Below are 13,518 nucleotides of genomic sequence, written 5' to 3' on the forward strand. Positions count from 1 at the left end.
GCACAAAATTACTATTAATAAGACTGCCCTTCTCCCTCCTCCCCCGATTCTATTACATTTCAACTGTCAAATTGTTTGAGTGTTAATACTCACTGAATGAGTTTCTGGCTACAATTGGCTCTGATTCAACAGGCACACCAGGGCCATATTTGTTTACTGCCCTCACTCGGAATATGTACTCATTGTTCTTGATGAGCCTGGTAACGACATAGGATAGGGTTGGGCATTCGCCTTCAACAATCACCCAGTTGAGCCTGCTAGTCTCGCGTCTTTCCACAATGTAGTGAGTGATTTCTGCTCCTCCGTCTTCCTGAGGAAGGCTCCAGGCTAAAGTGCACTTCTCCTCTGTTACTCTGCTGACGGTGAGCTTTCCACATGGGCCAGGGGAATCTGAAACAGGTGTAATGACAAGCCATGATGAAGATCATTCTTTCTGCCCACACTAGAAAATGCTATATAAATGTGAGAACATTTGACATGCTTACCAAGCACTTTGACCATGACAGACACGGCCTTGGTCCCACTGGCGTTTTTCACTGTTAAAGTGTATTTTCCAGTGTCACTCCTGTCACAGAACTTGATCACAGCAGTTGCTCGTTTGCCAGTATACTGCAAAGAGACTTTTTCACAGAGATCTAGCTCCTTGTCTCCTTTGGTCCAGATAATTTTGGGTTCAGGTTTGCCACCAACTGCAGCATCCAGAACAAGATCAGAACCTGCTCTGATGGTAACCAGATCACCCTGTAATCGGGCATCCAGTTCGGCTTTGGGTGGAGCTGTCAGTAGGCAAAACAGATAGGAATGAATATCTGAGAGTTTATTTTCACATAAATTGTGATAATTTTAAAAAGGAGAATGTTGACTATTTCCTACCGTATTCATCTCGGCAAGTGACAGGACCTGTAGATTCAGACCCTTTGCTAATTACGCCTGCTGCATTCTTGGCTAACACACGGAACTCATAAGTGTCTCCTTCACTGAGAGCAGTCACGGTGAAGAAATTGTCAGATACAATGGTATAGTTGCACTTCAGCCAGCGACCATCTCCTACCTCACTGACTGGCTTACGCTCTATGATGTAGCCCACAACCTTGCTGCCTCCATCATACACTGGGGCAGACCAAATCAGTGATACTGTTGATCTTGTGACATCTGTCACCTCTGGTCTGCCTGGTGCATCTAGAAGGGATGCAAAAATAAGGTTAAAATATACCACTCTGAGTTCTACTAGAATCAGTAATAATAAACAAATATGCCCTTAAATTGTGATACATACCAACTGGATTTTGAGCCATTATAGGTCTTGAAGCTTCGCTGGCCTTGCTAACACCTGCAGCATTGAGTGCATAAGTTCTGAACTGATATTCCAGTCCTTCTACTAAACCAGTTACTTTGTAGTTGCACTCTAAGCATGGCACTTTGTTTTCTTTCACCCAAAGAATTGTGTTACGTTCTTTCTTCTCAACCCAGTAGCCAACGATTTTACTGCCACCATCATGGTAGGGTTCTTCCCAACGAATAGACATGGCATTGGCAGATACATGATAGACCTCAGGTCTGGTAGGAGCACTTGGTGGGACTAAATATAAACAAAGGTATTAAGTATGAATACAATTTTATAAAACTCAGGGGAAACATTTAATAACAGAGACTTTGAAATAGGATTTTTATTTTTCTTACCAAATGGATGTTCAGCAACTATTGGTGCTGATTCTAGAGGTTTGCTGACACCAAATCTGTTCTCTGAACTGACACGGAAAGAATATTCCATGTATTTTGTGAGATGAGTGACTTTAATTTGAGTGCGCTTGACACTGGAATTGACAAGATGCCAAGCTGTTGTACCCGATTCACGCTTTTCAACTATGTAATTAGTAATTTCAGTGCCTCCATCATCTTTAGGTTCTCCCCATGACAGGACACACGATTCAGCCGAGACAGATGAGACCTCAATGGGGCCGGTTACTGGACCTGGCCTTCCAATGACCACAACTGTGATGGTAAATGTTTTAACACCAGCTGTATTTTCCAGGGTCAAGAAGTATCTTCCAGAGTCACCTCTCATGCTGTCCTTTACAGTCAGGGTGGTCCTGTCTTTTGTTGTTGTAATGCTCACTCGATCCGTCTCTTTAAGTCTCATTTCTTCCAGTTTCCATGTTACTTTGGGGGCGGGACGACCACTGATTGGTACGTCAATGGTAAATGGGCTTCCTGCTTTGCAAGTTATAAGCTGATTGGTAATTCCAGTGAGGTCAGCAGTGGGCTCGATTTGAGGCTCCTTAATGATGACAGAAGAGAAGGCTTCCCTGGGTTCACTGTAGCCAGCATCATTCTTGGCCTTCACACGGAATTCATATTCAGTGTTCTCAACAAGACGCTCTACTGTGAAAGTCAGCTGTTTGGTGTGACCAGCTTCAACCCAGAAGTCAGATCCCTTTTGTCTCATTTCAAGCAGGTAGCCAGTGATCCGGCTGCCTCCATCGTGCTCAGGTTTAAGCCAAGCTAAGACTGCAGAGGATTTGCTAGTATCAACAACATCAAGTCTTCTAGGTGGAGCAGGCTGTTCTGTGGCTACAATTGGTTCTGGCATTTCATAGGGCTCACCAACACCATACTCATTTACTGCAGAAACACGGAAATAGTATGGAACACCTTCTGCCAGGTCACCGACCTTGAGGATCTGACGAGTGCATTTTTCACTGATAACCTGCCAACTACGGCGACTTGCCTCTCGTTTCTCTACCACATAGTGATGGATTCGGGCACCACCATCAAGAAGGGGGGCATCCCACATCAATGTAGCCGATCCCCGGGTCACATCTTTGAAGGTAATTGGGCCAGGTGGGCCTGGAGTGTCTAGCACTTTTACAGTGAATGTGATCGACTTACTACCACTGTTGTTTTCCACAGTAAGGGTATATTTCCCTGCATCATTTCTGTTGCAGTTTTCCACAGTGAGGGTGCTGAAGGAGTCTGTTGTATGGATATCAGCCCGAAGGCTAAGGTTAGAGTCTGGTTTGCTCCACACAGCTGTAGGAGTAGGTCTACCTTGGTAGGCAATGAAGAGGCGAATACTGGCCCCAGCTCTAACAATATGAGTCTGTTTGAAGTTTGCATCTATGTCTAACTCAGGAGCTGTTAACCGGTCAACTGCTTTAATTGTGCCGGTCACTTCACAGCTGTCTCCTTTTCCAGCACCGTTGATAGCACTAACTCGGAATTTGTATTCTTCACCTGCTTGTAGATCAGTGACTGTATATCTTGTTTTCACGCATGCCTCTGCATTCACCTTGTGCCAGTCTCCTAAGTCGGCCTTGCACATTTCAATAATGTACCCAATTATTTCCATGCCGCCATCAAACACTGGTTTGGACCATTCTAAGCTCACAGTTGTCTTTGATGTGTCTGTTACTTTGACCACTGCAGGAGGACCTGGTGGGTTGACGGGCTCTCTACATTTAATGAGTCTTGAGATGCCACTTGCAGGTCCGACTCCTGCAGCATTTTCAGCCATGACGTGGAATTCATACTCATTGCCTTCTGTCAGACCGGTGACTTTGAATCTTGTTTCGGAGATTGGTCGTTTACTGATCACTTTTACCCATCTTGTGCTTTTCTTTTCTCTTCTTTCAAGGATATACTGTTGAATTTCACTGCCACCATCTGATTCTGGCCTTGCCCATGTCAGGGTAATGCTGTTGCCTGTTACGTTGCTAGGTTCTGGAGTGCCAGGGGCATCAGGAACAGCTGTAAAACAAAAACAAAACCCCAAATCAATTAGATACATTTGCTTGGAAGGTTAATCTTTTGACATAGTACCACTTAGCAAAAATGCAAACTTACTGTATTGTATTTGAGCAACCACTGGATCAGAATCAAGTGGCCTGCCAACACCAAACTTGTTAACTGCAGAAACACGGAATTGGTATTCATTGCCGTTTATTAGTTTAATGGCAGTGTAACTTTGGGCTTCACATTTATCCTCAATTAGTGCCCAAGCAAGTCTGCTGGTTTCCCGTTTTTCAATGATGTAGTGGGTTATGGGAGCACAACCGTCGTTGAGTGGAGCATCCCACCACAGAGTCATCTTCTCCCCAGTAATATTGGTGAATCTTATTGGCCCAACTACTTTTCCTGGTGTATCTGTAAGAAAAAGTTTCTAGAGTTAGTTTCTTTTTCCTTGTCCATTAAAACACAACTAGGCATGTCTCTAATCCAAGTTCATAAATTGTAACATTAAGAAGCTATTTTAAAAGTACCTTGTACTTTCACTTTAATTTCTGCTTTTGCAGAACCAGATGCATTTTTGGCTTCCACTGTATATATACCACGATGGTCCCGAGTAGCATCTCTAACAAATAGGCTGGTGGATCCAAGGACATCGGTTATTTCCATATTCATCCTCTTTTCGATTTCCACTCCATCTTTGAACCAAGTTACTCGAGGCACTGGTCTTCCTTGTACCAAAGCTTTAATTCTAAGGCTCTCTCCAGACTTAATAATGAGACCATCAAAGTACTCAGGACCGAACTCTACTATTGGTGGAACTATAAAAGGAAGAGAAATACTGTGTATTAGTTTGGCTTAATAAAAACAAAAGAAATATATATTTTTCAGTAGTGCCATATCACAAGGCCTGGAAGAGTAATGACTTGTACTGTGCTACCAAAGGCTATTTTGAAAGTAGGATTGATAATTGAGAATTTGGACTATGGGGTTAGATATTTGCCTATTATTATTCCCTTTGTAATGCCTGTCATGTTTTTAATTTTGCATTGCTGTTTGTAAAAAGAAAAGTGAAACATTTACAGATCATTTACTTCCTAATACTGCTGCACAAACAAGTTCTTTTAAGAGGCCATTAGCTGCATTCAAGCAAGGGAATGATTGTATTGTTGGATGTATGTTGTATTTTAATAACTTCAGTGAAGATGGACAGTTATCCTTGAGAACCTTTTTTCTTTATTTACTGTAAGTGGCGAAAATTACAAAGCTAAAAACTCATTCCAACTTGCTGCATGCTCTTTACGTGGGAATGGAGTGAAATAATAGACATGGTAAAAATAATTGATGCCAATTACTTTTTTCTTCTTTTCATCTGAAAGGTAGAAAGACATAATTCATTCACTTAGCAACTTCGGGTAATTTGTTTCTGTTCCCATTTTACAGGCCAGAGGCCAAATGTGGTTTTTAAAAATGTGAATGCGCTTAGTCTCATTGGAAATAAGTTGTAAATGCTTACCATTTTCATCTCTTGTCATAATAATGCCAGAAGACTGTGAGGGCGGGCTTATAGTTCCAACAGCATTTCTTGCAATTATTCTGAACTCATAGCGATCCCCAGGACTGAGTCCTGTAACTGTGTACTGACATTCACTGACGTCAGTAAAGTTGCATCTCACCCAGCGTTCATTTCCTTGCCGTTTCTCAATGCTATAGGCCACAATCTTACTGCCTCCATCACGCAGTGGTGGGTTCCATTTAAGTGTGATGGTTTCCCGGGTGACATCAATGTAGTCAGGAGTGCCAGGTGGGTCTAAAATATTGCAAGGAAGGTAAATGCATCGTTACATTTGTAACCAGGTCTTAATCATCCATGGAAGAAAAATAAAATTATTCAATAATTTTAATAAATAAAATTTTTATAATAAATAATTTATTCAATCTCCCAAACTCATTTTGGTCATTAATTTCAACTTTCCATTTCATAGTCTTTAAAATGAACTTCAAATTAGTTTATTAGACTGATTTAAAATCATTCCTCTTGCTTTACATCACCAGTTCTCTAGTGACAAGAAGATATGTAAGAAGGTGATACAGAGAAGAAAAGCATTCTTTGATATATTTGTTTCTAATATGTTCAATTGTTAAACTAAATGTATTTGAATAATAATCACTTACCTACTGGAGAAACAGCTAAGGTAAATTTGCTTGGGTCACTAGGTGAGCTTAGGCCAGCAGAATTTTCAGCATATACACGGAATTGGTAATCCAGACCTTCTACCAGTCCAGTAGCTCTATATTCTCTTCCAGAGATTAGTGATGTATTAACTTTTTGCCAGAGGATGCTATTTCTTTCTTTCTTTTCAACGTGGAATCCAGTAACTTCTGAACCACCATCATAAACTGGAGCATCCCAAGTTAGTGACATGCCATCAGAAGTCACATTGTATATAACTGGCTTTCCTGGGGGACCAGGAATCCTGAACTGGTGTTTTGCCACAATAATGTTTGAGACAAGTGGTTGGCTGACTCCGTATCTGTTTTCTGCCCTCACTCTAAACTGGTACTCAGCGTCTTTGACTAGATTAGGAACTTTGAAAGTCGTCCTGGCAACACTTGAACACACCATCTTCCAATTAGTTTGTGAAGTTTCCCGCTTCTCGATGCTGTAACAAGTAATTTCTCCTCCTCCATCATCTTCAGGTACATCCCATGACAGGATGACACTATCAGCCTTGATTTCATCAAATCGAATGGGTCCTTTGGGTTTTGATGGTGGGCCAAGGGTGATGACTGTAATGGGGACTGCATTTCTACACACTGCATTATCAAGAATAACAGTGTATTTTCCTCCATGCTCCTTCTTGGCATTCTTAATACTCAAAGTAATTTTGTTTTCGGTTTTACTGAAACGAACAAATTCAGTTTCTTTCAGTGGCAAGCCATCTTTCAGCCAACTGATGGATGGTTTGGGCTTTCCTTTATAAGGTAATTCAAGGTGCACATTGTGCCCAATTCTCACAGTGACTTGTGCCCCAGGGATATCTGACAGGTCAACTTCAGGTGTAATAATAAGTTCTTTCACTGTAATTGGCCCAATAGTGACAGGATCACTCAGTCCTTTCTCATTTTTGGCAAACACTCTGAACTCCAGGACTGACTGCTCCTTAAGTTGGCTAACCTCAATTTCACATGCCTTACTTATGCCAGCGTGGGACCATGTCTGTTCACCTTTACCTTTCCTTTCTACAACATATTCTGTGATGACGCTACCACCATCAAAGTCAGGTTTGGTCCAGCTGAGGATGACAGATGTCTTTGTTGAGTCTTTCATTGAGAGATCACGTATAGGAGCTGGTACTTCAGCAGCCTTCACTGGCTCCGTAGTTTCACAGGGTTCCCCAATTCCAATTTCATTTTCTGCAAGAACTCTGAAGAAGAATGGAGTCTTCTCTGACAACTCTGTTAGCTTGAAGGATGTGCTAGAACATTTGTGTGACACGACAGACCATGTTCTCTTGGTGGCATCTCTCTTTTCAATTACGTAATTAATTATTGGAGATCCTCCATCGATGAGAGGAGGATCCCAGAGCAAAGTGACTGTGCCTCGAGAAACATGTTTAACCTGTAGTTTCTGACAGGCAGCTGGTGTGTCAAGCACTTTAACACTCACAGTTGAAGACTTAGGTTCACCAACTCCGTTTTCTATTGTGAGAATATATTTTCCTGTATCATTGCGAGTAACTTGAGGAATGGTGAGTAATGAAGATGAATCAGTGTTTTCAATGCTGTATCTGGCATCACTGCCAAGATTCTTCTCATCTTTTCTCCACGTGACAGTAGGTGGAGGTCTACCTTTAAAGGGAATCAGCACTTGTACATCTTCACCAGCTTTGGCAATAACAGAAGTTCTGAGAGCCACATCCAGGTCAATCTCTGGTGCCTCTGTAGGCATAAAATGGATATATACAGTGAATTTTAAAAGTAAAAAACAAGTGATTTCCTGGAAGTATGCTTATAAAAAAACATAATCACACCAGTAGGTACATACCAAGTATATCTTTAGCTTGTACAGGTTCCGTCATTTCTATAGGTTCTCCTTGTCCAGCACAGTTTACAGCAGATACCCGGAAGTAGTAATTGACTCCAGGTTTCAGGTTGGATACCACATATTCTGTAGTTCTGACCTCTCCTTTGGTAGAGACAATAGTCCATTCCTCTTCCTCTCCTTGTCTCATTTCAACAACATACCCAGTAACAGCACTACCCCCATCATAGACAGGCTTACTCCAGCCAAGGGTGATGGATGACTTGGTTGAATCTGCAATTCTTATCTTAGCAGGTGGACCTGGAGGATCTGGGATGGCCATTCACAATAAAATAATTACACAATCATGTATAATTTAGTCACACAGGCAAATTTAGAAGACACAGGTGAAGATGCTGCAGGTATGAGCACTTACCAATAGGATCAGCAGCTTTGTAGAATTCAGATGGTTCAGAAAATGGACCCTGTCCAGCAGCGTTTACAGCACAAACTCTGTATTGATAGTCACTGTTTTCTGTGAGTCCTGTTACTTTTTGTCTGGTGTCACGGATAGTCTCTTTTAGTACTTTAAACCATCCTAGACTCTTCTTATCTCGTTTTTCAAGGAAATAGCCACTTATATCACTACCACCATCTGCAATTGGCCTGCTCCATACAACAGTCATCGAATTCTTGGTAATCTTTGTCACTTCTGGTATGCCTGGTGGCCCAGGTGTGACTATTTAGAAAGGAAAGGAAAACAAGGTACAAGAATCAACATTACTGATAAATTGTACCTTTGATGTTCACATTCTTTCCAAGAATATTAATTTTATTTTTTATATTTTTCACCTTGTGAAAAGGATGGTAATGAGACAGGTGTTATACAAAAGAAAATTAAAGCATATGCACAGGTTAGCATAGTTTATTTTTAAATTTTTCATATTTCAATTTTCTAATGAAATCACGTCTCACCAAATGCGTTCTTGGCTACAACGGAATCAGATTCCAGTGGCTCGCCAATTCCATATTTGTTGACGGCTCGGACCCGGAAGATATATTCATTTCCTTTGATAATTTTGGTGGTTGTAATGATGCACTCTTCCAAATGTTCAGACACCATAGACCACACAACGCGGCTTGTCTCACGCTTTTCCACAATGTAGTGGGTGATTTTTGCACCACCATCATCAGCTGGAGGCCGCCAGAGAATGGTGATCTTTTCAGCAGTTACAGTCTTAAATTCAATTGGTCCACCAGGTGGGCCCGGTTTGTCTATCAATGAAAGGACAAAACACAATGTTAGTACTTCTTTAAAGCCTACTTACTCAAAATTACTAAGCTTTAGGCAAATGTAATATGACAGTGGTCTGTATTCAGCGCCTACCAAGGATCTGTACTCTGATGGTGGCTGAGGCTGAGCCCATGGCATTCCTTAGTTTTAATTCATAGCATCCACTGTTAAGGCGATCGGCATCCTTGATGAGTATAGATGCGAGGTCCGTGGTATTTTCGACACAAACCAGTGCATTGGTTTGTAATTCTTTATCATCTTTATACCACTCAATTGTAGGCGCAGGTTTGCCAGAAATGCCAGCTCTGAGCCTCACAGATGTACCTGCTCTGTATTTGACAACTTCTGTATATTCTAGAGGCAAGTCAATTACAGGACCACCTGCAAGAAAAACAGATGAGAAATATTTAAAATATTATAAGGATGGAAAAAAATAGTTGCACCAACCTTAAAGTAAGGTCATTGGCCGTTATTAAATTATACACACACCCCGTCATTATAATTCTATGCAATTATTATTTAAAAATTAAAAATTTATAGGCCACTCTTCTATCTCAGATGGGGTAGAAAGACTGTGAGTTGTGCAGGGACTTAAGCACCTTTTACATGTGTTTTAAAGTCCATTAGTTGCTTTATTCCAGTGATGAAATGGGATATGATAGTGAGAACATCATGGAAGAAGCTGTTAAACATTTTCTTTCACTTTAGCTTTTTTTCCCTTTTCTTCTAAGCACCTCCTATTCTTTTTCTTTTTCCTTCCCAGTTCACTGATACCCAAGTGTGGATGGTTCATGTCAGACCCCTACAGTCTGAATTCTCTACCCACAGAACTACATACTCACTGGACAGATTTTCTGCCATGTTGTTTGGAATGATCAAGAAAGAGAACTAAATTTGACTTGCTTCATACTCATAAACACTGATGCAGTATCCACAAAGCCTGATTCATAAATAAAGAACAGCCCTGAGATTCTCAGCATGAAGATGGGAGTGGATACTTTTGCCCAGACACTATAGTGGCTCAATTTTCTCTTAGCGATTGGAGATCTTTTAGGAAAAGTGTCACAGGATACCTGACTCTCATGACGTTTTAATTTTCAAAACATTGTTGAGTTGAATGTGCCACTTATTTTCCAGAATGGTGAAGAATATGCATTTTGGACTAACCATGATAGAGAGGGCTCTGAAGTCTGTCTGTTTGAATTCCCACTCCATCCCTAACAGGGAAGTTACAGAAGCACTCTCAGCCTCGGTTTCCCTTCTGTAAGATGGCTAATATGAGGGCTATGAGAACTAAGGGAAAGAATTCATGAAAATTAATAAATGTTAGCTGCTGCTAATACTATCATCATCAAAGTCTGTGTTTAGGCCAGGTGTGGTGGCTCACACCTGTAATCCCAACACTTTGGGAGGCCGAGGTGGGTGGATCACCTGAGGTCAGGAGGTTGAGACCAGCCTGGCCAACATGGTGAAACTCCGTCCCTACTAAAAATACAAAAAAATTAGCTGGGTGTGGTGGGGCATGCCTGTAATCCCAGCTACTCAGGTGGCTGAGGCACGAGAATCGTTTGAGCCCAGGAGGCGGAGGTTGCAGTGAGCCAAGACCGTACCACTGCACTCCAGCCTGGGCGACAGAGTGAGACTCTGTCTCAAAACAAACAAACAAACAAACAAACAAAACCCACCAAAAACGAAGTCTCTGTTTAGTCTGTGGCCTATTTAAGAGCAATATTCTCTAGGAACTCAACCATGGTTTAATTATTGACTCTGATAATTTAAAATAGAATGAAAGCGCCAACTCGTACAATCAAACAATCATAAAAGGTTGAAGTTGGAAAGGCCCGTAGATATCCTGAGCTCTAAATCTCTCACTTTACAGTCAAGTCAAGAGGGCTGGAAAGGTATTTAAGGAATTTTCCTCAGACTCCCAGCTAGTTCATAAGTTCTTCCAAAAACCTCATTAAGGCACAGAATAAAAGTTATTCTATAGATCAGAACCAGGAAAAGGTACGGGGAAATACTGAGTTAAACAGCTATTGTGATTCAAAGTGCTAAGCATGCTTACCATAAGAATCGATGCAAGTAATGGGCCCTACAGCCTCAGATGGATTGCTAATGGAACCAACAGCATTCCTAGCAAAGACACGGAATTCATACTGGGAATTCTGAGTCAAGCCAGAGATGGTGAATTGAGTTTCAGTAACATTGGTGAAGCTGGCCTTGGTCCATCTGCCATCTGGAAGGTCACGTCTTTCAACAATGTAGCCTGTAATCTTGCTACCTCCATCAAAAGCTGGTTGTTGCCACGAAAGGCTGACAGAGTTCTTTGAAATATCAGTGATACGAACATTTCTTGGGGGTTCTGTGGTAATAAGAGAAGCAGATTAGCGGCACTTATATCATAATATCTGGCTTCGCAGAAGTAAGATTTGCATTTCTGTTATCAGAACTGCCCTTCCCATGACAAATACATACCACAAGCATCAATTGCCAAGACTGGTTCAGAAGGATGGCTGGGTTTTCCAACTCCAGCAGCATTTTCTGCATACACCCTGAATTCATAAATAAGTCCAGCACTGATTGTTGTGACTTTGAAGTGAGTTGTGCGGATGACCAGTTTGTTGGCTTTTTGCCATAAAATACTGTTTCTGTCTTTCATTTCCAGGTGATAGCCTATGACTGCACTGCCTCCATTTGACACTGGTTCATGCCAGCCCACAGTGATGCTTTCTCGAGTAACATTAGTGACCCATGGTGTAGATGGTGGTCCAGGCGTTGCTACAAAAGAGAGAAATCCTATAGATTAGTACAGATAATAACACATTTATGGTAAAAGAAAACCTGGATCTTTGAAAAGTTGGACAACTTACTGTATGGTAGTTTGACAGTCACACAAGCTGAATCTATGTGATCACTGATGCCAAAGCGGTTTTCTGCCTTGATGCGGAATTGGTATTCTTCTCCTGTGGTCAGTTTCATGACTTTCATCATGGTTCTTGCAACTGTTGCAGACACTTCAGTCCATACTGCAGTACTGGTTTCTCTTTTAAGTAGAATGTAGTTGGTAACTTGACTTCCACCATCATACTTAGGTGGCTCCCACTTGAGAGTCACACTTTCTTCAGTTATATCACTAATAACGACAGGGCCAGTTGGAGGACCAGGCCTGTCCAGCACAACAATGTTAATGAAAGCTTTGGTTGTACCACTGGAGTTGGCAGCAGTGATCTCATATCTCCCAGCATCAGCTGTAACACTTTCTTTGAGATTGATGGTCAGGTTCTCAGCAGTAATTTCGGTATTAAATCTCATGGTTGCCTTCACGGGGACACCATCTCTTGATAAGGTCACTTTGGGAAGTGGTTTTCCAGAGATTGGAATGTCAACTTTAAGGTTTGAACCAGCTCTAACATATACGGTGTGACTTGGGAAATTCTTCATATCAATTTCAGGTGGTTCTGAAAAATGAGTACAGAAAGTGAAAGTGAAAAAGGGTTTCTGAAAATTAACATAAATCAATGCAAATAATTTCAAATTTTGCTTCTACACAAAATTAGACATACCTAGTTGCTCCTTAATAAGAACAGGAAGCAGAAGCTCTCTCGGGTCACTCAGGCCAGCTTGATTTTCAGCAAACACCCGGAAAAAGTATTCAGAATTCTCCCTCAGACCAGAAACAACGTGATGGGTTGACTTTGCCACTGCACATTTAACCCAGTTTTTCTGTCCTTTTTCTAGTGCTTCAACAACATAGTGTACAATTCTGCTTCCGCCATCATGTTCAGGCTTCAGCCAGGTCAGGGAAACACTGTCTTTGGATGTACTTGTTACTCCAAGTTTTTCAGGTGGGCTTGGTTTTTCTAAGAAAACAAAGCATCAAAAGAAAGTGAATAATTATTACAACTTTTTAAATGTGCATTCTTCATGTATCGTCAAAAGAAAACTTTTAAATGAAGACCATATTTTTACTTTGATTTTAGTCTTCCTTCCTTTTTACATGACCCATTTTGCTTCTGAGTCAACCAAGGCTCCCACAAGCTATGTCATTACATGCTATAGCATTCAAATCCAAATTAAGGGTAAAATGACCAGATTAAGTGATAACATTTACTCCAAATTAATCATGGGTATAAAAAAGAGGAACAAGATGAACAATCTTTTAAAAAACTTTCTGATACAATTTCTGTACACACACACATGCACATACATATGATATATGTGTCAAACACACTATATATATATGTAAAATCTGTGTATATATAAGCATGTATACCTACATATACATACAGTTAGATTCAATAATACTTAAATTCAACATAAATTGTCCAATTTTAGCTATGTAAATTTCTGTTTTTTTAATCAACGAAAGACTTTCTTCACTAGAGATTCCATTTTGTGCCATAGTATGAATAGTCTGGGGTGTGAAGGGTGTGAACCCAAAAGCATTTAAGATGAAATAATGACTAATTAGAAT

The 13,518-nt window shown here is 40.9% G+C and overlaps 1 protein-coding gene across 4 annotated transcripts in view; it reads right to left on the reverse strand.

Annotated features, from left to right (window-relative positions):
* The window catches only part of TTN (titin), a 272,326-nt gene that overhangs the window by 20,699 nt on the left and 238,109 nt on the right, over positions 1 to 13,518 (reverse strand). For all 4 annotated transcript variants that reach the window (XM_025405605.1, XM_025405603.1, XM_025405604.1 and 1 more), the window contains 17 exons: positions 12,608 to 12,904; positions 11,915 to 12,502; positions 11,520 to 11,822; positions 11,110 to 11,406; positions 9,138 to 9,425; positions 8,726 to 9,025; positions 8,187 to 8,489; positions 7,775 to 8,080; positions 5,902 to 7,668; positions 5,243 to 5,536; positions 4,260 to 4,547; positions 3,844 to 4,143; positions 1,681 to 3,747; positions 1,277 to 1,579; positions 874 to 1,179; positions 486 to 776; positions 94 to 390 (listed from right to left, as the gene is read on the reverse strand). In XM_025405605.1, the coding sequence (XP_025261390.1) occupies positions 94 to 390; positions 486 to 776; positions 874 to 1,179; positions 1,277 to 1,579; positions 1,681 to 3,747; positions 3,844 to 4,143; positions 4,260 to 4,547; positions 5,243 to 5,536; positions 5,902 to 7,668; positions 7,775 to 8,080; positions 8,187 to 8,489; positions 8,726 to 9,025; positions 9,138 to 9,425; positions 11,110 to 11,406; positions 11,520 to 11,822; positions 11,915 to 12,502; positions 12,608 to 12,904 (8,595 nt within the window). The remainder of the gene's footprint in view (positions 1 to 93; positions 391 to 485; positions 777 to 873; positions 1,180 to 1,276; positions 1,580 to 1,680; positions 3,748 to 3,843; positions 4,144 to 4,259; positions 4,548 to 5,242; positions 5,537 to 5,901; positions 7,669 to 7,774; positions 8,081 to 8,186; positions 8,490 to 8,725; positions 9,026 to 9,137; positions 9,426 to 11,109; positions 11,407 to 11,519; positions 11,823 to 11,914; positions 12,503 to 12,607; positions 12,905 to 13,518) is intronic.

The sequence above is a fragment of the Theropithecus gelada genome, chromosome 12 (assembly GCF_003255815.1).
Source record: "Theropithecus gelada isolate Dixy chromosome 12, Tgel_1.0, whole genome shotgun sequence".
Classification (NCBI taxonomy): domain Eukaryota; kingdom Metazoa; phylum Chordata; class Mammalia; order Primates; family Cercopithecidae; genus Theropithecus; species Theropithecus gelada.